Source organism: Hirundo rustica, chromosome 8 (assembly GCF_015227805.2).
Source record: "Hirundo rustica isolate bHirRus1 chromosome 8, bHirRus1.pri.v3, whole genome shotgun sequence".
Taxonomy (NCBI): domain Eukaryota; kingdom Metazoa; phylum Chordata; class Aves; order Passeriformes; family Hirundinidae; genus Hirundo; species Hirundo rustica.
Window position 1 is genome coordinate 24,124,446 of NC_053457.1, and position 26,181 is coordinate 24,150,626.

General features: G+C 46.2%; 1 protein-coding gene across 4 annotated transcripts in view; it reads right to left on the minus strand.

Annotated features, from left to right (window-relative positions):
- The window catches only part of SH3PXD2A (SH3 and PX domains 2A), a 248,910-nt gene that overhangs the window by 163,432 nt on the left and 59,297 nt on the right, over positions 1 to 26,181 (minus strand). For all 4 annotated transcript variants that reach the window (XM_040070646.2, XM_040070647.2, XM_040070645.2 and 1 more), the window contains exon 3: positions 16,303 to 16,378. In XM_040070646.2, coding sequence (XP_039926580.1) covers positions 16,303 to 16,378 — 76 coding nt within the window. The remainder of the gene's footprint in view (positions 1 to 16,302; positions 16,379 to 26,181) is intronic.

Consider the following 26,181-nt stretch of genomic DNA (forward strand, 5'->3'; position numbering starts at 1 on the left):
AAATAGCAGGGAAGTGCCAAGCACCTGAATTAACACTGGGCACCTGTGCTAAACAAAGTCCAGGTCATGCCTCAAAATTACCTGCTGCAAGAAATCCAGAGCATCAAAGGCTGCCTGTTCAGCACCTTGGTGATGCTATACTTGCTGCAGCAATGGTGGGCCAGATTCAACTAAGATCCTGTGAATGCAGGGGTGGGTATGGAAAGAGAAGGAAAGTGAGACCAGTGGAGGCCAGGAGAGAAATTTCTCAGGCACCAAAAGCCCACAGGATGCAGCAGAACCTTCCACTACACTCATCCTCTGCAAGAAGACAAAGGACTATTTCCTGCTGGGTTACATAAAACCATGTGGCTGTAAATGGATTTGAAAGATTGGGCTTTTTCCTTTAAGACAGACAAGAAGGAGGAAATACAAGTATTTCTTGCAACTGCTACAATGATTGCTCTGTGACACGAGGCTTTCTGAAAGCAGTATTCACACATGTACACTTGAAAGAGCACATGCAGCTGAGGGACTGGTGTTGTGGTGACACAAATTATACCGGTGCCACTTACAAATCAGAGTGGTGTTGTCCGGAAATCAGGAAGTTTTGATTAAAAACCAGAAGCAGCTTAGGAAAAAAAATTACATTTTGACAAGTTTCTACTAGCGGGTAGAATAAAATCCCTCTTTTTGAGGCTGAGATCTTACAACCACAAACCAGTGACCCTTCACGTCCAGTTGCTGCGCACTCTGAATTAATCTTCATCACGATCTTTTCAGCGTGTGGCTCCAAAGAACCAAATCACAGGAACACAGCATGAGAACTCAAGAAACCAGCAAATCCATTACCGTGATCTTTGGTACAATGAACTCTACCTATGGCACTGCTGGGGAAGTCTGTTTAACCTGTAGTTACAGACCTCCAAAGTGGAGAGTCCTCACTTCCTCAGGCCATCCAAAATCACCTCTGCAATTCACTATGACAAGGAAGAAGGATGCACATTCAGTACATTTAGGACATGAAGAAAAGTTTAGGTCTTACTTACCACCTTATTTTTTTATGCTATTTATCCAGAAAAAGTACCAGATGGATCTTTTTCACAGGTGTTTGTCTTGTTCAGGAGGCAGGTTTTTAAATTTTTTCTCTGTATGACTCTGTTTTCCACAGTGCCTATTTTAGCTCATATTTTATAAATTTTTGTTCATGTGCCAAGAGGGAAAGACAGGTGCATTTCAGATACTGCACTGGAGATTAATAACTGTTACTTGAAAAAGAGGGCACTAACATGAGTTTTTTGGAAATACAAAACCAAAGGGTTTAACAAATTTTTGATATTCTGAGGACATACAGAACATCTTATCTTTATTGACAAGCAGATGAGTCTCCTGCAGTCAGATCCTGAGACAGCTCAGCTGCCTGGGAGTGATTCAGGAGAGTCACTTCTGAGTCAGCTCAACCAGTCAGATTGCTTTAGATCATCTTACAACCCCCAGGAAACCTGCATCAGTAACGAACCACAGCATAAACCCAGAGCCCACAACAAACCCCAGGCATTGCAAATGGAGAAAAAATAAATAAATAAAAATTTTCTTGGCCCTTTCCAGACATTCCATTAGGGAAACACTGCAGAAAGGGAAGCACGTATTTCCAAATGGAAAAGCCATTTATGAGAACAGAGCCTGGCCCCAGGTCTTGTACGGATCAGAACCAAACGGAGTGACATCGGAGCCGGCGTCTCACTGCTGCGAGTGAGAAACCAGCCCGGCTGTGCCACGAGATTAGAAACACATGGAGCATCAGTGAGCCCCTGGGGGACAGCAAACCATTCCAAGCCACAGATGAGAGAAAAAAAGAGATGAGTGTGGAAGGGACAGTCTGACAGTCCCTTCATCACATGCTGCCATTGAGATGGACCCAAAGGGCTTCAGAAAGGGACACAAACAAACACCTGAGCTGGCTGCTCTGCAGCACCACAAGAACCTGTGTGCAGCTCATGGGGCTGGGAAAGCCAAGAGCAGCTGTGTTCTAGTGCCAGAAACAAGCTATGTGCAAGGACAGAAGCAAGAGACAGAAGTTACTGAGACTGAAGAGGATTTTCCCCTCTCCCCAGGAGTCCACGGGTAAATACAGGTTTTCCTGCAAGCATACTGCCACTGGGGGTGATAGCTTTCCTTCCATTGTATTAAAATAGCTAACCAATTTGAAACAGAAGTCAAATTTCCAAACACATGCACAAACACACAACAGGAACACACTGACACTTCAGAAAACAGGAGTCAGGGTCAGATGACACTTGTGCTCTTCTGAAAATTTCCTGCTGGTGTCTTTCACTCTGTAAAACAACCTGCAACAATTTGAACACTCCGGGCAGAAAAGCCAGCTGCTTCCCTGGGTCAGCGTGAGACCTGCTCCTGAGCTCTTTCATTTGCTCACCCCAAATAATCATGTTCTTGGGGAGGAGGATTTCACTGCCTTCCCCAAGATACAGAAAAAGACCAGTTTGTGACCCCCATATGCCAATGGGAGGATGCCTGCCTGCACCAGCCTCTGCTTGCATGAAGCTCTGTTTTATGAGCCTGAGAGCATTGCTTTGAAGGACAGAATGGGAATCAGGGACTATGAATCACTTGGGAAGAGAAGTACTTGGCTCTCCAGAAACCGTCAGTCCTACACGCATGCTCTTCTAGTATGGTACCAATGTCAAGAGAAACTGTGCCTTTGGCAGCCTAATCTGAAATGGACTCCTGTGGGAAACAGCTGGATACTGCCAGGGTGAGGGACTGGGCTCCCACCACCTCCACCCCTTCAAAATCCTACTGCAAAAATCACAGGTCACCTTGAGCTACTCCACCAAATGCCTCAGTGCTCTGATGCCCAAATCCTTACTCCCTCCTTGCACCCTCCCATCCTCTGAGGCTGCAGCAGTGACCCCTCCTCTCTTTGTTGGAGTACTGCACACAGCAGCAGCCAAGAAAGAGTTTTTCCTTTGCAAAGGAATCAATTTACCATCATGTAGTAATTTCACTCTCTGGTGATTAAAAAGCTTAAGCTCCAACTCACACTTCCAAGCATTTGCTCAGATGGCAGGAAAACTAACAAAAACAGTCAGAGGCATCACCAGAACCACCCCTGTGAAAAGCCTAATTCCCTATATTGCTTTAATTAAAAGTGGATGAATAGCAATCTCTCAGCCCAGAGACCTTTACGAGAAATAAAATCAATCTATAGGCTTATGAAAATAAAACAGGAGGATGGAAACAAACACAAAAATCCTGCCAGTTTTAGGGCTTACCAGAGGATTATAACATCTGGACTCTCTTCTCGAGGGGAGGTGAACCAAGAAATGGATGGTGCAGAGAGGACACAACCACCCCGTGAAGTGAGTAACATGCACAGGGAGTGTTGATGGGAGAAGAGGAGCAGAAAGCTACAGAGAGGCAACAGGCTTGCCCACACATTTCTGTCTTCACGGCTGCCTGGAGGAACACTCCTCTATCTGCTGACACCACAGAACAAAGGATCTGGTTTAATTGCAAAAAAACAAAAAGGGGCCCAGGGGAGAAAATCCAAATAGATGATGAGTACAGCTGACCTCCAGTGAAACAGAGAACAAGTTGTGAGGAATAATCTAATCCATAAAAGCTAAGTATTTATCATCACTTTTAGAGCAAGAGACCACCCTGCTCCAGAGGACCTCTGCAAACAGATGTGAGCTAGGAGGCTTTTAACACAGCAACACCACCAGTCAGGGCATAGGCAACTGCAGAAGGACTTTACTGCTGCAGTATTTGAGTGCTATACAGTGTTTTATGGATTTACTCTTCCATTGCATCTGGACACATATCAATTCTAGTTTGCCTCTCTTCTTCCCCAGTACAATATGTCCAGAGAGTCTGGGGGTAGATTTGGACCCCATTTATTCTGCTTGAGCCCCCAGATCTTCTATTTCCTATTTGTAAAGAACTTCTGGCAGTGGAGAAAACTAGTGACGCCTCTTGGGCAGAATTAGTAACTAAATATGGGTTTAACTGGTGATTCCCAAGTTCACACCCTGTAGCAGGGAGGGCAGAGAGAAATTGAAACCAGGCCCCCTAAGCGTGCTCCAGCCCCCTCACCTGGTCCCACGTGCCCAGGGTAAGCCTGCATGGTACTGGGTGCAGGACATCATCTCAGGCTTCGCTGCAGCAGTGTCGACTCACACATGCACACAGCGAACCAAACTCAATTGCTTTTCCACTTGGGCCAGAGAAAATTAAAACCTTGTGGAAGTCACTTTGTCTTAGAAAGAAAGCAAGTTTACTTTGCCTAGCTTTATTGCAAGTTAGCCTTCTTATCACTTTGAATTCATTCTTAAATCATTTTAAACCCTAGCATCATATAATCTGGCAGCAACAGTGATGGGTTTTACACAGAAAAAACATAGGGAAAAGGTTTTAGAAAGCACTCAGAGGCTCGGTGACTGCTCCTGTTGAAGTCAACAGTAAATCCAATGATACCACTGGGAGCAGAGGTCAAGGCTGAGCAGGCTTGACACTACAGAAACTTATGGGTGGGATTTTCAATCTCTTCAAAACCGATTACTAATAACAAAGTATATTAAAAGTAAAGAGCTAAGTTGTGACCCTGAAAATATTTACATTTGAGCCTAGCTCACAGATTGTAAGTAATTATGGGAGGCCTGATTTCTCTCACTTCCTTTAATGAAAGCCAGGAATAAGGGCCCAGATGCATGGAAAACCTTGGCTCAGGGAGAGGGTCAGTTACAACGATTTTGGTGGAATTACTCATGCTCTGTAGAGACTTTGAGAACAGGCACGCACACAGCGAGACTTCTTAGAAACACCAGGATCTTCCTAAACCCCCAGTCGCACACTGACATGCAAACACACCAAATGTGAGATGGGACTTTCTTGGCTGTGATGGTGCTGGATAACAGCATTAAAATCCACTCTCTTCTAACTGACTGTAGCAAAACTTGGACCAGAAAATGAAGGCTAGTCAAGAAAAACTGGAGGGGTGTGTGTGTTTTATTATTTGTGCAGATCTGACATTGTGACATGAACTAACCCAGCTTCAAAGGATGAAACATCATTATTACAAAGCATTGCATGGAGTATAACCATTTCCAGGCTATTATGCAAGCCCAACTGAAATAATATTATGGGTACAGGGTTATTCTTGTTCTCCATTAATCCCAAAAGGAAGAGCAGTGTGACTTATTTTCTCATCCTGACAAATCATCTCAAGACACCGCTGAATCAGACATGTTTGCAGCTTAAGAGGAAATAAGTAAAAATTCAGCTTCTATTACTAAGTTTGAGGATTCATAAACCGGAATGTAAAACTAAACCTCATTTAAATCCCCTCATTGTTCACCATATAAATCCTTAGATTGTGTAGGTACACTGGAATGAGGAAAAAAACCCCAAGATTTAGAGGAGGTGACCTCCCCAGCTATTCATTTCCAGGCAGTTTCACTCCCAGGTTCCTGCACAATACAGCAGTCTTCCCTGCAAACGTTTCAGGGGAAATGCTTTACCTGCATAAAGGCTGCAACTGTTCCCACTGAAGTGAAGCTGTAAAACTATTGCAGTTGAACCAAAACCTGATAACAGCTTAATGGCATAAAGCAATATTTGGACTAAACTGAGCCTGATCATATCACTCTAAAGTTCTTTTCCAAGTTAAAAGGCTCTTATTTATAGTCTTTACTTACACCCAAGAGACTTTGACATATTTTAACTAACCTGCCTTCCTTGTCTTCTTAACCTTGGTCCCTTTCCAAGAAAAAAGATGTCATCTGACCACGAACAGGGTTTGATTTCCAGCAGCAGAATTAACCCACAACAAATCCCTTGTGCTTATTCACTGAGTGACGGTGCATGTTCTGGGGAGCGAGCTTAGCAAGTATTTCCTTGATGAAAGGGGTGGAGGGCAACAGGCTGGAGTTACCCCTCCTACCACGTCAACCACTTCCATGAAACAAATCTTTGAATCCCACCTATTCCAACTCTTCTGGTTTTGCAGACAGCTCCGAGAGAGCAGACTACAGCAAGACCCACCAGTGGATTGGTGTCACTCCTACTGGGACTCACTGAATCTCCCCACACACATCACCCCATGCTGCCAGTCACCTCAGGCTGCTGCACTGCAGAAACACGGCTTAGACTATGCAATCCTGGCTGCAAACACAAACTGGACAAAGCAAAGCACACCACAGCCTTCCCTTGACCTGCTGGGTACACACAGGAGACACTTCAGAAATGCCCCAGTGGTCAGATGCCACGGCAGCCACCACCACAGCCAAGGGGGGCTAATGCAAGGACAGCTCAGCAGTATTTAAACATCAAAGAGAGTTAATCCACATGCTCTTTGACAGGAATGGAAAATATAACATTTTTTCCTAGGGTGAGGGAAAGAAATAGAAAACAAGTATTAGATCAGGTTGAACAATGCCATGACCACAAGAAAAGCCTTTTCCTGTCTCTGAGGGTCTCTTTTCTGACTTGTGTCCAAGGGTCTTTTCAATCAGATCTAGCGACGTGCCTCCAAGTGCCTCCTCTGCTCACCACACAGTTCGTGCCCACTCCAGACCTGCCTGGGGGTGGGCATGTGATGGATGGCATCACACAAGATGCTGCAGTCCCCAGATCCTGGACACCTGCAGCAGCATTACTCTGGAATGCTTTGTGTCTTCATTTCCCAAACACTCTTTCCATGGCTGCTCTGCTCTCTGGGAAGGAGCAGGGGTACCAGTTACCTCACTAGCAGGGGTATATCACTACCTTGGCTTTGTTAGACTTTGTTAGACCAAGAAATGGGAAAGGAGGCCCAGGCAGGTGATTCAAGCAAGCTCTCAGTGGTCCAGCAGCACATCCCTGGCTGTGGGAGGCAGCAGGGAGCAGGTGAGTCAAGCAGGGCAGTATCACACTCCAGCAGAGCAGTTTTTCCTTGGCAGTGTCCTCCTTCCAGCTGCGGGCAGCTCACTGGTGGCTCCCACAGCTCCCCATGTGCCAGAGCCAGCAGCAAGCAACCCCTTCTTATCCCAGACCCTGGAAAAAGACGGTGGCTGGGGCATTGTGCAAGAGTAAATATTTACATAGCCAGGGCCTTCCTTCCCCTGCCCTGTATTTTCTCCCCTTCTTACAATGTCACAGATCAGCTGTTTCCATAATTGTGCAGGAAATGAGTTCCCTGCTGGCTGGCAGCTTAACACTCACGTGTGCTGGGTCTACTGCACCATGCACCTCTGCTGCTGGCCCCTGCATCCACCCAGAATCTTCAGAGGATATGGCCAGAGGGGAAATGTGACCGTCAGGGACGTGGCCACAGAGCTGCCTGTGACTGTGGCAGTCCTCACAGCTGCAGCTTAGAGGAACCCCTATTCCCTGGTCTGCGGGTCAGATCAGGATCCCAGGAGACCTGGCACTCTGTTTGTGCCGCTTCAGAGCAAACATCCAAACCAGACTAACAGAGTTTCCTGCCTGCACACAGCGGCAAGCGCACTCAGGAAATTCAGGCGTATTTCAAGCTTGCGACGTCTTCTTTGTTCTTCGGACAAAGCCTCGTTCACTGGAGATGTTGCTAAAAGGATTATTATCTATAGGAGAATTTTTTTTCCCAAGAGGAAATCTGCTAAACACACAAATCTGCGCTCGCTGTGTTTTGTGGGAGGCGGGATTAGTACAGGAACATTCTTCCTTCTGCTCTCCGCATCTAACGATTTAAATAGACCAGCCATGACGACACTGCCCACTGGGAATAGGCCCAAATGCCTTTCTCCTGTACTCCACTCTGATGGTTTTACTCCTTGCCTGAGACAACAGCAAACTACCCCAGCATTTGGTGAGAAGTGTTGGAAGAATTTGCTGGGAATCACACCTAACAGTGCACCCTGCAAAAAGTGAAGTGTGTCCACCAGCCCGGACACCAATAAAATCCCACCATGGGCAAACCAGATTGCAGATGTTTTGCTTATTCCAGGTCAGCCCTGCGTTGTTGAGAGCCCTGAATACAAGAAGCACCCTGCAAGCCTGAACTTGCTGATGCTTAGGATATAAAAGCAGAAGGAATGTAATTTTCTGCTCTTTATTTAGAGGTGGCAAAACCCTGATAGAAAACGACACGGTGGAAGCGCTTAACTTCAGACCCACGGAAATTTGAGGGCAAACATTAATTACCTCAATCCTGCATACAAGCCTGGGGCCTGTATTAGCACCTCTCTGAATGGAAGAAGCTCAAGAGGATTGAATTTCCTACTTCTAGGACTTACTTTCCTTTCCTCATCTACCTGCCCCTGGTTTCCTCTTTCTAATTCCCATGTTATTTCCTTCTCTCTACCTCAGCTTTCCCTTTAAATGGGACTAAACACTAAAAAAGAAACCCCACAGGGGAGTAGACACTGCCATGGGTTATTTCATAATTGTGAAAATAGATTAAGTTTGGCAAATCCCTGCCTGCACAGTCCCCTCACTCTGCTCCTGAGTATAAAGATCCCCTTATGAGTAACAACAATGTTCATGAGAGCCTGGAAAAAGCTGCATTGTGGAGCAGGGAGGTCTGAAAACACACTGCACTAGAGAACATCACCACCTAAAAGGCTCAATAAATAGAGAAAATTAAGTAGGAGAAATCAAGCAGCAAATTCCCAGGTCCATTGTTTCCAATCTACAGGAAAAAAAATAATCACAACCTATTTTAAGCATTTGAGTACACAAATAAATCAGCTGGCCCAGCCAAAAGGCAAAGTGAGCTGAAAACAGATTCAAACATAGGTCTAGACTCTTACTTAACTGTGAACCTCAGCTGGGCCCTTCTCCCCTGTACTACCCAGGCAACTTAAATTTGAACACAACAAAGACAAGATTAGGTAGATAAGTAATATCCAGAGGGAATATCTAGAGCCTGGGGGCTGCAAAACCATCTGAGTCCCTGGCAAGCTTGACTACTGTGTTAAAAAGCACTTTTATTGTACGGGCCATTTGTTGATGGATTGTGGGAAAAAATCAGATTTCAGACCAGGGAGGAAGACAAGCAAACCCTTATATAAAAGTCACCCTCTCTCCAGTCTGTGGGTTGAATGCAGAATGCTCTCAGACTTGCTACATACCACCCACTTTAGATTACAGACTTGCAGAGTTATTTTTAAAAAGTAATTATAGTAGTAGAAGGCACACTCATCTGGAATGGCTGCCTGAGGAAACGACGAGCCCAATGCAGCTCAACTGCTTTTCAAGTCTATAATCGTGTTTATTTATTGCCTTTTAAAACAAGAATCAAAATCCAACTAATTTCTGAGTAAAAAACGTCTGTATATTTCCCCAAGGAGTCCAGGCAGCTAGACTACACCGAAAACCTTCCCTGGCCTTTCAGTCTAGCATCCAGAGCTGCAAAAAAAAAAATAACCCCCATTAGCTCTGGCTTCAAGGAAACCCAGACCCAAATCCCTTTTCAATCTTTGTTTTCCCTAGAAACTATGGCTTGATCATTACAAAATCCTCATCAGGAGATTCAAGTGGTCTAATGAGAGGCACATCATGTTTTGCATATGCTGATTTCTGCCCAGAGGTAGATTCTGGTTGAGCAAAACACGAGCTCTTAACCTGTGTGAGAAGAGTGGGTTTACAAGCCCCAGAAAAAGATTCTGTAGGTTTTTTTCTATTCCAGGCCTTCATTTCAGCTGTCAGCTGATAGATTTTGGATCTGTATGCTGAGAAAGGACTCAGAAGAAGCTGAGAGAAGAGGACCAGGTATTTGGGCAGATACCAGCATTATTTCTTCCCACTTTTTCTTCCTTTTGTAATGGAATCAGACCCTTGATTCATGCCCTGTTAATGCCTAAAGACCTTCAGAAGGCCTGACCTGTGAAAGAGACTCAACATGCAAAGGCAGCAGCCCCCTGCACTCCAGTCTGGGGGGCTCCTTACAGCTCCCTCCCCAGCGGGCAGCTCTGAAAGCTGGCGCTGGCCATGCCTTTTCCACAGATTTCTCAACAGGCAGCAGCCTTGGGGCATCCTATGACCTCATACTCGATGACTTGTCTTTCAAGAAGAAAACACTTAAACCCTAAAAATATCTCCACAGAGCCTAAAGAAAAGAATATGCCTGTTCCCCTTAAAATCATCAATCCTCTCGCCGCCCGGCCGAGGAGCAGCCGCTTCCTCCCGGCAGCCCCTGCTTTCCCTTCAAGCCCAGAGCCGACAGGAAATCCATTCTCCTCTTGTGCGAGACAGGAGATGAATTTTCCACAATAGCTCTCCTAGCAAGGCAGAAAATAGAAAGACACAATAGAAACCGTGAACTCAAACAATAGGAGCTGCTGAAGGGCAGCTCACCAGAAGCTCGGCATCACCCCAGTCCTAAATAAGCTGGAGTGGAAAGAAGCCAAGGACCTGTTAGCTGTCCTGCTTACACAACATCCAGGCTCAAACATAAGCTGGTTTTAAACCTGGAAGCACTCTTCCCTTTCAGAGAACAGGCAGGAAAATGTAAAATAGTCATATTAAAATGAAAATGCACTGCATTATGGAATGGCCCCCAAAAAGAGTTCCATAGCTCTTCAAGCCCACAGCATCTCATGCCACATTGCATTGGGTCACCTCTCCACCCTCTGGCAGCTCCTCAGAGATGGGGCTGGGACTGCAATGCTGCCTTATTGCAGGTGGTGGATGGGGCCAGAGCCCTTCCTTCTTCTGGGAGTTTGTGCCTCAGATTCAGAAAAGCACAGCAGAACATCTTTGTTATTGGTTTTACACAGGTAAGGCTCAGCAAACCAGACACCTGAGACTCCTGTGTGTGTGTGTATGCCTATCACGCCTGTAAGACTACCCCTGCATATTAAAGGAACACTGTTTCAAACAGCCTAATTCATATATTAATCTAAAACTTAAGATGTGACTTGATAAAGAGAATTTTATCTCAGCTCTCTTGGGTTTTTTAATCTCCATGCTACTTTTTGGCTGTCTTTGAACTGCTGCAACACTGTTCATTTCTGAGTAGGTCAGAAATAAAACTCTGAGGAATTCAAAATTATTCCACCAAAAAAAAAAAAAAAAAAAAAAAAAAAAAAAAAAAAAAAAGTTTATATCACTCACTAAAAACTTGCTGTCCTAGCTCAAGAGTGACAAAGGACAGAATAATAAAAAATTAAAAACAAAATAAAATACAGCTAAGAATTAGGACTTTTAAATGCTCTGCTAGCAACCAGCTCTCCAAAGGAGAAAACAGCCTGGAATAAAAATATCTCTAAAAGTTCTAAGGCTCCTCCTTGGCCAGTGTGTGCCTGACAGTCATCATCCCCCTGCCTCCCAAGGTGGGCAGAATAAATGCTGAAAGCACTTTCCACGCCCTGTACCCTGCTGAAATGCAGCACCTTTGACAGAATTATTTTGCTGATGCTGGTCCGGATTTACACAGGTAGAACACGAATGGCTGGATCTGAGGGTCACGGCGCTGTGTGAGGATGAACCCATCATCTCTGCCTCCAGCACATGATCTCTGAACAAAACACTGCTTCTCCTCCAGTCCGGAGCAAAACAAAAAGGCAAAAAGCTGGAACATACAAAGATGAGAGGAAAAAAAAAACCCACAAACAAACCCTGTTCTCATCACTGCGGACATAATTCTGCTGCTGCGAACCTACTGAAGCCCTTTACCTTCGTCTTACCTAAAAGACAGCGCTGGAAAGGGGAGGGGAAAGAAACAAACCCAACACCTCAAACCGACACCGGAAAGCGGACACGAGCACCTGGGATGCAGTTCATCGGCAGCTCTCCTTCCCCAGCGCAGCCCGGGAGCGGCAGCCACGGCTGTGAGGAAGGTTCTGGCCGGCATGGGCGAGGGGTCATTCCCCATGCTCCCGCATGGTGCAGAGCGCGGAGGCTCCGCCGGCTCCCCCAGGTACTGGGGCGGTGCTGGCACGGCCGCCCGCGCCCTCTCCGGGAGAGCCTCTCCCTTCCCGCAGCCCTCCTGACTCACACACGGCTCTGCCCTCGGCTCCGGCTCCCCTGTGCTGCGGGAACAGCCTCCAGCGAACCTCAGGCTGCCAGGGACCGGGGCTTCTCTGGGGAACCGGGAGCCTTGCCCAGAGATTAGGCAGCCAGGCGAAGCCCTCCGGGCAGGGATCAGCTCGCCCCACTCACACCCGCTGTTCCAGGCAGGAGCGGCTCGTCACAGCCCCGGAGCAGAAAACAGGGCCCAGCTCGGGCTACCAGCAGGGAGCTGAATTTGCTGCCTGTCCTCAAAACGCCTCAGGAGGCACACAGTGTGCTCCTGCTACCCACGAAGGGGAAAGTCCCAGAGACCCTCTGAGATGGTGCCGGAGCGTTTCTCTTCCCAGGGGCAAAAGCAGGTCAGCGGGGCACAGCGAGGTGAGAGCAGCTGGGTGACATCTCATCCCCCCTGCTGGCATCCCTCCCGATGCTCTGGGACACAGCCACCAAGCTACACTAGCAACACACGCCCAAAAATGGATAATTTCCTCTTTCCTCGCCCGAGTCAAGGAAAGAGGAAAACTTGAGTGGGGAAAAAAGGAAGGGAGCCTCTCTGGAAGAAGCTCCAAGCACTGCAGGCAGGGACTGGAGCCGGGCTGGGGTGCAGCTCCTCCAGCCGCCTGACCAGGCTGGTAGGGCAGCCTGCATTGATCATCCCGCTCCCCTGGGATAGGACTCAGCCTCCCAACACAAGAAAACCAGGCACACAGAGTAGTCTCCTCGGACAGGATGTCTCCCTCTCCAGGCAGCATGGAAGCTGCAGAGCAGACAACCAGTGAAGATGTTCCCCTTCTGGCACATCCTATGCAAAAGCCTCCTGTTTGTTCAGTGGAAGACAAAGGTGGTTTGAAGTCCGGCAGGGATCAAGCTGGAATCTGTGTGGGAAGTGCAAGGGGCTGCCATCATCAATGGCCAGCCCCCCATGCCATGGCAAGCCCAAGCCTCTCTCCAAGGCAGGGATCTGCAGCCCAGCAGACATGAGGATTTCATGCCATGCAGTGCGTTTTCCCCAGGGCTGCACTTTGGAAGACACAGTGGAGCAAGAAGAGCTGACACCCCTCCAGCTTTGTCTCCAGATGGCTCTCCCACTTGGTGCCAAGAGAAATGAAAAACAATGAAAGCCCTGGAGTCTTGGGTCAACCGCTCCAAAACTGTTAATCCCAGAGTTGCATTGCCCTGTCTCTGTCATTTCATTTGCCACTGTGGTCTCCAGAAGCTCAGCAGACGAGTCTTCTCCTTCCAGCTGAAATTCCTTTGTTAATTACCTCAAGATCCTTGAAAAAGGGAGCCCAAATCCAAAACCCCTTTTCTCTGCTGACGCAGATGTAGAAGTACCTGACAGGGAGGGAGCAGATCTACTCATCCACACTCCAAAGATCACTGGAGATATGCAGCAGGAGAGGTGATGGAGAAATCAGTGTATTGCAAATGGGCTCAACCAACAGCCACACTGGTACATTCAAAGAGCATTTCCCATCCATGTCTTCTTAGAGCAACAAACTGTCTTTGCTATAGAGAGGGGTTTTTGCAGCAAATTTTATTCTGACTCTTCTACAGTCTCCCTCCAAAGAAAAAAAATTATACCACCAGCTACAAGAACACTCTCTGGCCAATCCACAGAGTTTCTTACTCAGTTTTCTTGTGCACAACCCCTCCCAATGCAGGGTTTTCCAACATTAAAAAGGGAAATCGGAGAGAAGAATGGAAAAACTCATGGGAAGAAGATGAAATGAAGAAAGGAGACAAAAATATCACTTTTGTCCTGTCAGTATTGTTAAAAAAAGAATCACAAAAAAAATTGAAGGCAAGGAAGTCATCCTCAAAAGGAAGGGAAAAAAAAAATTTACACCATTGTGCACAGGACATTTTCTACTGGTCTACCTGCCACTGTTTATAGTTTCCTCGCACCTCTTCATGGCACTGAAAGCCATTGACTCTTTGTTTGTGTAAGGGAGAAGTAATGGTAAATGTATTTGAAGAAAGAAATTGATGAAAATAGAAAGAAATTGATGAAAATAAGATAAAGGTGTCTGGAGGAAAGAAGAACTGCACTTTCCTGCTGCTGAACCACCCATTCTCCTTGGGGGGGCGAGGCTCTGAATCCCATTACATTTTCCTTGGTTTTACAGGTAAAAGGTTTCCAGCACAGTCAAGCACTAATTATCATTTCAGGAGAGCACTGACAAACAGGAGTTGCAGGATGGAATATGCCAACTTCCTAAGCCAGAGCTGATGGACCTGCAAGTCCGACCTTGCAAGTCCGACCCTGCAAGTAGCACAGCAAATCCTGGGCATACAGAGCCACTCCAGCTTGGCTGAATCAGGCCCACAATAAGCAAGCAGGACCATAACATCTTCATAAAGTAGGATTTAAGTACAAACATCTGCCTTGCCATTTTTTAATTAAGGGAGTTTATAGCTAGGTATTCGTTTCCGTAGTCCACAGCTCCAGCTGCAGAACTGCCATGCATATTCTAATTTTGGCAGCTAGTTTATTTAACGGAGTTTGACATTGTTTGACATTTAGCTGAGTCACCTTGTTCCTGGGTAAAGCAACAAGGGCTGTTCAGCAGTTCAACAAGAAAGAGGCAGAGATTTGATATCAAAAGTAGAACATATATCACAGAAATTTTAAATTAAATGCAGCTGAAGTCTAGTCTGTTCTGGCAGCTTCTCTCTTTGGGACATTAAGTCAACCCAAATGTTTTCCAGATATAACTCTTCCCTTCAAGGACACGTGGCACTACCATCTCCCTCATGTTTCTGGAGGGTGGGAAGGGTAGGAAGTGTTTTAATGGGCATATGGGGTTTATCTCACCCTCTGCAAATATCACACACCCATGTATCAGAACATCCATCACTAGGATCTGCACAAAGGCTGAGGAGCAGCCACCTGCAGTCAGCCAACATTTTTCTAGGAGAAAATAAAACAGATAAGCCAGTGACAGTCAATACAGGAGGAACAAATGCTACCTGCAGACAGGATTTTCCTACAGCACCTCATGAAGCCATCTGCACTCCTGGACAGTGCTTTCGAGGACCCCAAAATGCTTTCCAGTAAGAAAAGCAGACCAGCAGTATCCATTCTTATCACAAAGATGTTTCATAAAGTGATTTGGCTATGAGTTTGTTGGTGGTAGAGCTGAAAAGAGAGCCCACTCTCAGTCTTCTTTCCCCATCCCAGATAGGAAATGGATGGCAACACCACCTTCCTGTGGCTACAGAGTCTGGATGCAGCACAGAACACTGCAGAGACAACACCCCAAGCCTGGGACTGCCTTCCACAAGGTCTGTAGAGGCTGCCAAGACACTGCCAGGCAGCTTTGCTGCCCTGCTGTGGCTCTGATGCTTGTATTGTGTATTTGTGCTGCTGGTTTTTAAGTCCCTACTCCCCAATAACCTCACCACACATCTGGAGGTGTGCTTTGCCTGCAAAGTGTTAGGGACCACAGCATGCTTCTGGGGTGGACTAAACCCTCCCATCTCAGCTTCTCTTCACAGAGAAGAGCTTCAGGGAAGAGCTGGGATCTCCTTTTTAAAGCGAGAGACAGAACAGACCTTTTCACAGGCTGAAAATACTCCATTTATCCTGGCAGGCAGTGCAGCGAGCCAAACTTTAAGCCAACAGCCAGAATCGTGCAGTCAGACACCAGGGAGCTGGCCAGAGCCTGCACTTCCAAGAGCACACTGGTGTGGCTCATCGCCCCCATGCCATCCCTGCAGCTGCTGCTGGAAGAAGCTATACAGAGGTGTGTGCTGTTACCCTGAGGACAGGATATCCATCATGTTCACACCCCCTACAAAAGGTGTCAGAGGGGCAGTGTCTCAGGCTAAAAAGATAAGTAAATATCTTTTTGGCCAGCATTTTAGAAATTCCTATTTGCATTTAACCTTCCTTCAGTTTCCTTTCTATCACAGGGGCTACTCCAGTTCTCCATTCCTTATTGTACAGTGACAGTGTCTGCAGAGCCACAGCATCCAGAAATGACAAAGACCCACTCTGGTCCCCAGTGGTGTCCCAAGTGGTGGCTGGAGCTCAGGCTGCCTGGTTGCACCCCAAAGACACAGCTCCCCAGAATTCATCAAATCCCTTTGTGTAACAGGGCACGAGCCAACCTGAATCTGAAGAGCTGATGCAAGATCCCCTGAGAGCCCTCAACACCATGCCGGCTGCTTTAGGAGGAGGTGTAGGTCTGGCTGGGTCTATGAGCTCCCAGGGAAAAGGCATTTATAGGAATGGTCACAAAAAGTACTAGAGACAGTAGCTGGGGAACTGCATTCTCCAGCTGCTCTCAGCCATCTTCTTTAGGGCTTCCCCCACGGCATTACCTGGTAGAAAAGGAATGATTCTTTGCTTTGGATCCTTCTGGCCTCCTTCAATAGGGAACTTGTCCAGAAGCTGCATCTGCAAAGGAAGCACAACAAAGACTTTAGAGGGAAACACGGACCACCTGCCTAGGGACCAGGGGAATCTCTTGGTTTGTGTGGGGTTTAAGACGAAAGCAACTGCAGGAATTGCTTTGTCTTGTTGGAGGAGAGCCTGTACTTAAAAAGGTACGATACAGTTAACTCCAAGAAAGGGAGGGCATGTGTCTGGCAGCACAAAGGAGCTGGGACAGGGCCGAGGCAGACAGCTGAGCCTGGCCTTGCTGTCATTCTAAAATTAGGCTCCCAGTTTTTGCTACAAAACACACGCCTCGTCTCTAATACACAGCCTGCCTGTGCTGGTGGAGCAACAGGTTTTACCTGTCCCATCTGACAGACCACCCTCCTGGCTAAAAATGCTGTTCAAGCAACCAGGTTAAAGCATATCTAACAAAACACCTGCTCTGCTTTTATGGCAAAGTCAGAAAGACCCACTGCCCTGGTCCAGTAAGAAATAGATCCTGTTCTCTCAGGGAGACAGAGGTGGGGTTGTGGGGAATATCTTCCGCTGCAGTCCCTACATGGAGGACAGCAGGCAAGGAGGCCTCAGAGAGCAAAGCATCCCACAGAACACCAGACCCACGAATGGCCTGAAAGCACAGCTCAAGGTGGGTGTTCTCTCAGCCCAGTACCCTTTAGCACATGGTTTCCTAGCCTAGGAAAGCTGCTTGCTGATCTGACGTCCTAAAGGAGCCCTATGATATACCCTTGGATGATGAGACTGGATGGACAAGTGCCACTGAGGCTGAAAACCAGCTGAAAGGCCTCAGACAAAGATGCACCTGCTCTAGTGACACCTTCATGACTTGCCCAAAAAAGACCAACTGCAGCCCTGAAAACTTCTAGAGCCTCTCATCTCTCCCATTCACCCTCTGCAACTTTTCGCTCTCATTCAGCATGTGGTGCTACCAAGACAGAGACCCAAATCTTCACATTCTGTTCCATTTCTCCCCATGTTTCCTATGCATGACGTCTCTATGATGCTCAGTATCCCCTCCCTGCTCAGAAGGTCTGGCTCCCTTGGGCAGGGAGAAGTCCAAAGCTCCTGCCAGCCCCAGGGCTTCTTTAACAGACCTGGAGAGACACCCTTAAACTCCCAGTCCACAGCTCCTGTCATCTCTGAGGAAGGCAAGGAAGGAAAAGCAAGCAGTCGTGTTACTTGCCCTTGCAGAACCCCTATCTCCTCACCTCAACTGTACCTACAGCTCAATACAAATACACAAAGTGGCAGCAAGAGCTGGGGGAAGGCAGGGGACACTCATCAATCAGCATTTAATCTCATCAGTGCTACGTGTCCAACAGGGAGGCTGTGCAAGTTAACAGCGGTTCTGCTAGCTCGACAGATTTTCTTTTAAAAATATTTTTTTGCTAACTTGGGGAAAAAAACAGTCAGAATTATTTTTTTTACTTTTTACTGGTTTTGTTTTAATCACGCAGAATCCCTCTCGTCTTCCACCGCACACAACATCTCCAGCGTTTCCACCATATGGCACAGCAAACCAAAGATCAAGAGAAAGCTCAGGAGTAGAAGGAACATCTGTGCAGGAGAAGAACTTAAAAGATCCCACATGTTTCCCCATCAGGGAGTCAGCCTGGTAAATAAATAGACCATAACTTTGCGGATTGTTAGCTAACTCACTTTTCTGCCTACAGAGACACGTTTTTTATTAAAAATGGGAAATTTTGTTTTCTTGTAGGTAGAGCTCTGGGTGTCTGAGGTCAGGCATGGGCAGGAGCTTCCTTCAAAGAAGAGGGGGGAAGAGGGGGAGAGAATCCCCACCTACTGACTTGAAGTTTCACTGTTGCTACAGTTTTAGCCAGGAAAGCAATTCTCACTTTACTACGCAGTGATTGATTGAAGCTGGAACTGATACAGTCAAATTCCCAGGGTTATTCTTGGAGTTAGATTAGCTTGGCTAATACAAGCCTTTTTAACCACATCAAGAGAGCCACAAAGTGTATAACTTAGTGCTATTTATCTAAAGGGTGGATACCAGCAAAACAGATACAATAAACTGAAGCTGGAAGAGTTTGGCTAAGATTTCCTAGACTACATTTTCCACCCCAGCCCTTGCATCCACTGGGAAGGTCTGGATTGCGGGGAGCTGGGGGAGGCAGGGGCACTCCAGAAGCCATGGATCCTTCAGGATGTGAAAGTCAAAAAAGTGCAGCAGAAGCAGGGAGCCTTCCTCAGCACTTTCCTGCACCCAGTTCTGCCATTCAAAGCCGGGGCAAGTTAGAGGTTAAGTCCTAGAAAAGCGGGATTCTGTATCTTCCCACCCAGAGAGAAGGATGCAAAGTGGAAGATGAGGAAGAGATGTATACAGGAGAAAAAAACCCATCAGTGGACCTGAATGAAGCATCCCAAATCTTCCAAAGATGATGGGGTGTCCCAAGCCAATGCCTAACATCCCCACTCAGCCCAGCTCTGGTAAGAGGAGACAAAGGGAGTAGCTGGGAATTAAGAAAGTTAAGGGCTGAACCACCAGAACTCCTCCTAGTAGGCACAGCGCTTTCCTCACATGATTAACAAAGACCAATAAACAGATTTTCAGTTCTCTTTAATTAGATGTCTGCAGAGCATCTGAAAGTCGAAAAGTCTTTTGTCTGTGACAAATGTTTTTCCATGAAAGGAAGTTATTCTTATAATAACTGCGAATACCCAGATGACTGATGAAAAAAAACCCTTCACCTCATGCCCCCAGTTACTCTGCTCAGACATGAACAGTCTCCACAAGTTCTTGCCCACATCTTTGATATGTGACAGTTAACTTAGGGACAAAGTTTGCTAAATCAGAAAGCAATTCTGTCACCGGGAATAAAATCATCCCAGTATGAAGGCAAAGAAGGGAAGTCTTCATGCAGAGTCCTGAAGAATTGAATTAGGGATGTAGTTGGCTTTGGGCAGACAGGAAAACACAGTTGGGCAGTGCGTTTTGGCAAAACTGGAGGAGCTCAGTCCATCTGCTTACAATGAGGAGGAGCCCCCAGTTGCATGACTGGTGTGGTGAGCAGAAAGAAACCTGTTACCATGTCCCTGGATCACAGGGTGGAGGATCCGTTTGGAAACAGGGAGGGTATATGGAAACCAGGAAGCCAGATTTCCATCCATTCAGGCAGTCTGGAGTCAGGCTGAACAAACACATCCCACTCTCACTTCTGGCACAACAGATGCACGTCCACAAATAACTCACCACCAAAACTGCCTCTCCAGTCTTTGTCTCTCCAAACTGCCCTGGGTTTGCTGACATTTTTCCTACTGAAGTCCTGCACAGTCCTGCCTTCTGTTCCAGGAAGAGAAGGAAGAAAGCACCTTCTTTCTTGCTTCTGCCAAAACCCCTTTAGAAGACCTGCTATAAAACCTTGTGGTCCAGATTATGACTTTCTTGCAGCGTTCAGCAAATGACCATCAATTAATCTCATTAAAAATCAAGGGAATTACTCATGTGAGTTGCTGCTTGTTAAAAAGAGCAGATGCAAGGACACTGGCCTGCTCCACCTCCTATTTGTACCATGTATAACCATGAAATCACTTGACTTGCAAGTAAGAAATAGGAAAATTTCGGAGTATCGACTCAACCACTTTCCCAGGCACCTTCCTTCTCATGTCATCTGCTTCAGGCCACCTTTACTTAAAATGCAAACATGCCATGAAGAAAGAGCCACTCCTGCACACAAGAATCATTTGGGTTTGCCAGATAACAGCATTTCTAGTCATTTCACATCAGCTCTGCTGTGAAGGTAAGATTCCAACATGTCTGCCTTGCAATGGTAATACCTGGTTTAAAAACTTAATAAAGAAAAGCAAGTGTCCTTTGACATGCTACAAATAGCATCTCTGAGGATACAGAGCCAAGCAGCTTCCTGATAATCTTACTTACTACATTTTACCTATCTTGGTTAAATTATCATGAAACAACATTTCTTTCTGCTGCAGCCATAAGGACTTAGAGCACCCAAGACTAAGAGGCAACTGCTCTTCTGAAGGAGAGGCTTTTACTCTGCTAAAAACCAACCAGTGCAGGGGACATGAACATATAGACTCTTCAATGGCTTGACCTTATGGCATTTGCCAGCGGAAACTTTGTTCCTAGTTTGGTTTTGAGGTTTTGGAAGTTTGTGTCCAAATCCAACTCCCTAAAATTAATCCACTGAGACAATTACCTGACCTCCACCTATGCCTTATACCACAGCCTAGAGATGGGTTCCTGCTGGGCTGTTGGTTCCTCCCGTTCTTTCCTTGCAGCAGTTTTAATTCCTCTGGTTAGAAGAATGAAGTTCTCATCTTAAAATGAGCAAATGAGGACACCCACATAACCTCTTAGTGTGGAAATCTTTCTGGTTCCTTTTCAAGTGGATGCAGGTTTGCCACGTGCACAGATAAAAATCAAATCTCTGCAGGAGGTCAGCACTGCAGTCACAGGGAGATTTATTTATAACACAAAGGTCCCGAGGATGACTTTCACACAAGCTCCTTACTTTGGCAAGCAAAACTACATCCACCACTGCAAAATGATAAAGGACTCCAACCTTCTACAGAGAGAGATGAGGCCTCTCTCCCTTTCCAAGGTATAATTTACTTGTGTCCCAGAGAAAGAGCAGTTAAAAATCAAACCATGACCAAGAGCAGCAGAGTTTTTGCAAGGTGCCCCTAGAAACCCCAGCTTGCCACTTTACTCTTGGTCATTTAACTGGTCCCAAGACTACAGTTCTTCCTACACTGAATGCCAAGAGGCACATTAGCTTCCCTTTTTCCAAGTGCTCATCAGAAAATGCATTTTTCATTAAAAATGAGGTAAGCTGACAATAACTTTAACTTAGACATTGATGGACTTGAAAGGTAAAGTATATGAGGACAGTCAGGCATCAGGCACATCCCTTCTCGCAAGGCTGATCTGATCTCAGAGTCCCAAGGAGGAAAGGATAGCTATGACCAACTGGGGGATGAGGAAGAGGAGACATCTGTGCATGTATGGGGTTGTGTGCATACTTCTGAGAGAAACTTCCAGCCAAAGAAACTGGAAGAAAAGCAAAGGTACTGCCAGGGATCTGAAACTAGCGATGATAGAACTCACACCTCAGCAAGAGGGGTTAAAGGCATCTGCAAATCAGGAAAGACTGAAAGTCTCTAATGCAGAAAACACAAGTTTAGACGAGGAGAGGTAAGATACCAGAATAGGAGCTATTAATTAAACCCCTGAGGAGCTGCAGTAATTTCCTTTCATTTTGAAGTTGGAAACCAGCTGTGCTGCTTGATGACAGGATTGATGCTTTCAGCATCATCAACTATATTTTGAATTATAAACCATGTGATCTGCAAAGAAAAGGAATGGCCAGGATGGGTTTCAATTCTGTCATCTGCTAGAGTTTTCCAGTGGAAAAAACCTCTCTGGTCCTGTCTCTGGTTTTGCACCAGCAAAATGTGAGACAGATCTCAGGTAGGTGGTGTGAGATTTAATCAAGAGCCATATCAAAGGCTCTGAGCCCTATGCTGCAGAGCAGGAATCAGAGACTGAATTCAGAGGAACTACACTCACCTAAACCCAGCAGGACAGAAGCAAATTGAAGTATTATTGGTGGTTTTCAGATACAATTATCCTCTCAGTTGTGGGCTTGTCCATCGATAGCATATTCCAAATCCTGGCTAACCAGGGAATCCAAAGGGATCTTTCACTTAAGGAAGATGGTTGGCCACCATTTCCAAAGAATGGATCTCATGCTGCTAGGTAACATTATCAACATTTAAATGTCAGCAGGTGAAAACAAGCAAGAGAGTGGAGAACACAAGAGACCATCTCCACAGATGCCCCTTCTGCATACTGGTCTAGAGAAGAAAATTTCTTCAATTGTTTGGTTTTAGAATAGGTGTTGTGCTAAGATTAATCAGTGGAGCATCCATGATGTAAGTGGAAGGACCTCATTTACTCCAGCTCAGGACCATACCTGCTGAGATCAATGACAGGAGGAGATACACAGCAGGGAATGAAACCTCCGCTGCTGGGGCAGATCTCTCCACAGCATACAGCTGTTAGAAAACTTTCTTTAGATTTCTCTGAGCTTCTTTTTATTTCTCCTCTGCTTCACCCTTTCACAAGAACAGCAAACCAGTTCACTCTCACAGACACAAGACAGCCTGCTTAACTCTCACCCCTTCAAAATTGGCCAGAGCAGAGCTGTTCCTAAGCATAACACCAACTAGGAAAAGTTTGCAAAAGATCTTTGGGTGAGGATGTGGAACAGACTGATCCCAGGGGAGCTCATCTGTTAGCCACTCACACACAGAACTGACATCTCACACAGCAGAAGGAGGTGAAACTCCATCTCTTCCTAAAGCAGTAACGGTTTCCACAATGCAGCAGGAAAACTGTATCAGGCAGCCAGTGACACTGGCTCCCTTGTGGTGTTACATGATGCCACAGCATGCAAGAGAAGTGCAATAATTCAATCCCTGAGAAGCAGCAGCAACTGCTTTCCTTTTATTTTGAAAGAAAAAAAAAAAAAAAAATACAGCAAAAAGTCATCCGGTTAACCAGCTGACATGCCTGGCAATTACAGCATTATAGGATATGTTCTGAATTAAATATAGTGCAATCCGTGAGAAAGTCAAACAAAAGCAGGAAAATGCATATAAAATAAAGGGAACAGACATTTACAGCATGGTGTAATTCTCAAAGGGAAAATGCCTTTCTCAGGTCTGAAAATGTCCACAAGAAATCTTGGAAATCTTACAGACCTCTCAGTATCCAACTAAAACAGCCAGGGGAGGAGAAGGTGGGGAGCAGAGACTGGGGGTCTTTCCCCAGCACGATCCATCAAAAGAGGGAATGCATTTTCCCAGCTGAGACATTTGGTACTTTCATAAAGAAATGCAGCTTTCTCTAAAGGCTCCTCAGAATGATCCCAGCATCTGTGGCTAACACAGCCTGGCAAAACATTCTGAGGTGCTGGTTTGGGATGACAGAGGCACTTGGTGCATCTCTGAAGAGCTTCTCAGAAAGCCCACAGTGTCCTTTCACAGAGCAGCTATTGAAGTCTCCTGCCAGAAGCATTTTCTTTCCCCAGTGCTAAATTAAACTGGCCTCATCCAACTTAACCACACTGGAAGATGCTTGGACAAAGGCTACTTCATACTTTTCCATCTATCCATGGTGATTATACGTCCCCTGTTACTCTGGTGTCTACAGAGGATTTGTCCCAACAGCATCCCTGGGAAGTAAGGCCATACACCACAATGCCTGTTTTAGAGAGATGAATGCTGCAGTTATGTGGCACCACGGGGTCATGCAGAGATGTCAGAGCCGTGCTGATGCCATGCCCCATCAGGTCAATTAGCTTCTGCAGAAGGCTCTGCATAATTTCATGATGGGGTGCAAGCAATTTGCCGGATATTTTTTCCGAAGCTGGCACATCCAGAGTCAGCCCAGGTGCTCAGGCTGCACAACCTAGGCATGTTCTGAAAGGCTTACTGCAGGTCACATTAAAATCCTGTCTGGAAGAACTAACTTCAAAATAAGAGCATCTTTCCTTACATCCTGAAATTTTTTATCCTTACAAAACCCACAGGATTTCAAGTGTTCTTTCAGATTGCACAAAAGCAGCAAGAGACCATGTCCCTGTGAGAGACACTGCAGTAATAGTGCCCTTGGACACCCGGCTCTGGCCTTGAGACAGCAGAACTGCATCTGACAGCAGTGTCAGAGCAGAGTTTCCAGTTTTAAACACAATGGCAAGCCTAAGAGCTTCACTGAAAGGGAGCAAATCACCAAGGTCACTTCCATTAATCACTGCTTCCTACATCACTTGAGCATTTAAAAAAGTATTTACTCTCCATCCTTCTTTAAATTTCAACCCTTTCAAACCAATGATTGAAATACAGTGCAGCCCCACTAAGATTTTAGGGGTTTTGAATCTTTATCAGTTCACTATTTTTACCAAGTCACTCTAATGGCCTCACAATGTGAAAACAGAGTGCCTGCCCTAAATTCATGCACGTAGGAGCAGCTCAACTCAGCTTAGTCCAGCACAAAGGCTGGATGGATTGGTGGGAGACTGCAGGGCTTTGGAAAACCCTCTGGTCCTTAAAAAAAAAAACCCTGGCAGCAGCATCAAACACTGCACCACAGCTGTAAGCAGGGTGCTTGAGGAGGCATCCCAAAAGCAGCACAAGGGCCATTAGCAGAGTGCTGGTATTAATTGCATACTTACTGTTAGCAAAAACACACACCAAATACTGTCAGCGTGATTGACAGCCTGCAAAAAATAGTTTTGGTTTTACCACTGTTTTGTCCAGTGCTGTCAGATCATGCAGGGAACCAAAGTCCAGCTCTGCTCTGTAACATGACAGATTTAGGATGGCATCATTTGGGAACAGGGGCTGGCCCTTCATTAATGGGTGCCCTTGTTTGCCAGAGTGACTCCTCCTGGGTTCAGGCAGTCCCCAAAAGGGATGTCAAGAGCTGGAGAATCACATCAGTCATGCAATGCCCTTTTCTACCTTTCCTTACTCTTTCATGAAGAGATAACAGTGGATTCTCATGGGGGTTCTAGGCTGGTATTACCCAGACCCCACCTTTGCAAACTGATTTTGTTTGAACTGGTGCAAAGCCTGGCAGGGAAACCCTCTGAAATGAAATTTATACATTGCGTGGTGATTAAACTTGCACCCACAGAATCCATCCTTAGAGAGTCTTCTAAGTTGCTGACACAGTGCTGACCATAATTTTAACTAAATCCCATTAAAAACACAGCCTCATTTAAATTGATAGAGTTTTGTGAGTCTGCAAGAGTACTTCCCTGCTCCCACTGCTAAGAGAGAGATGAGACTTCAGCTCCAAAAGTATGAAACTTAATCCCTCTGTTTTCATAATCTACATCTTCTCTACAGCCTGTTAGCTTTGCTTGATATATTGTCCCCTGGAAACCATGAGTAACTTCAATATTGAAAACAGAAACAATAGCTCGGAACACAATGGCACATTTTACTTCACAAACTCCATCTGAAATGGTATCTACTCATCTCTGTAGGACACTTCTCATAGCTCTGGGGAGAGCATCTGCCAGAGGAGAGCAGCCACCCAGCGCAGTACAATGAGGAAACTGTGCCAAGCACAACATAACCACAGGTTTTAACTCCACGCTGGGAGGAGACTCCTTTGTCTTCTTTTCTTCCTCTCTCCCTACCTCCAAACCCCAAGATGTTTTGCCTGCGTATCTGGTTCCAAACACGTGTATCTTGTCTTTGTGAGGATTTAGAAAGGAGTGCAGACAACAAATCCCACCACCTGAGTGGGCAGAGAGAGCTGCACAGACATAACAGATAGCTTGCTGTGGGCCTCCAGGAAGGTAATAAGCAGCCAGCAGGACAGGAGGTTTCCAAGAGCTCAGAGGGAGCTGTCAGCTTTACATCCCAGCCCCAGCACGGGCCCTCCAGCTCAGGCACTGCCCAGCCCTGGGTGCCGTGCTGGCATCTCCCCGGGATGCTCACGTGACACATAGGGACAGCAGAGGTGGTCAGTGCCCGGGAAGGGCGGATTCCAAAAGCATGGGCTGTCCAGTTGGGCTTGCGGTGCAGGGAGGAAAGGATTTACACACTAGAATACAATGTGAGAACAGACCTAGGTTTGCAACAATCTGTCTTTACAGGTGTCTACTGTAATGGAATGTCAGAGATTGGTTTCCCTCTGTAGATTTATCTCTGGACAGGAAGGACAAAGTTCATGGGTATCAGAAATCTGTTTTAAAGAGCCCTCCCATCGCTAGCACAACCACACAACACAGGCACCT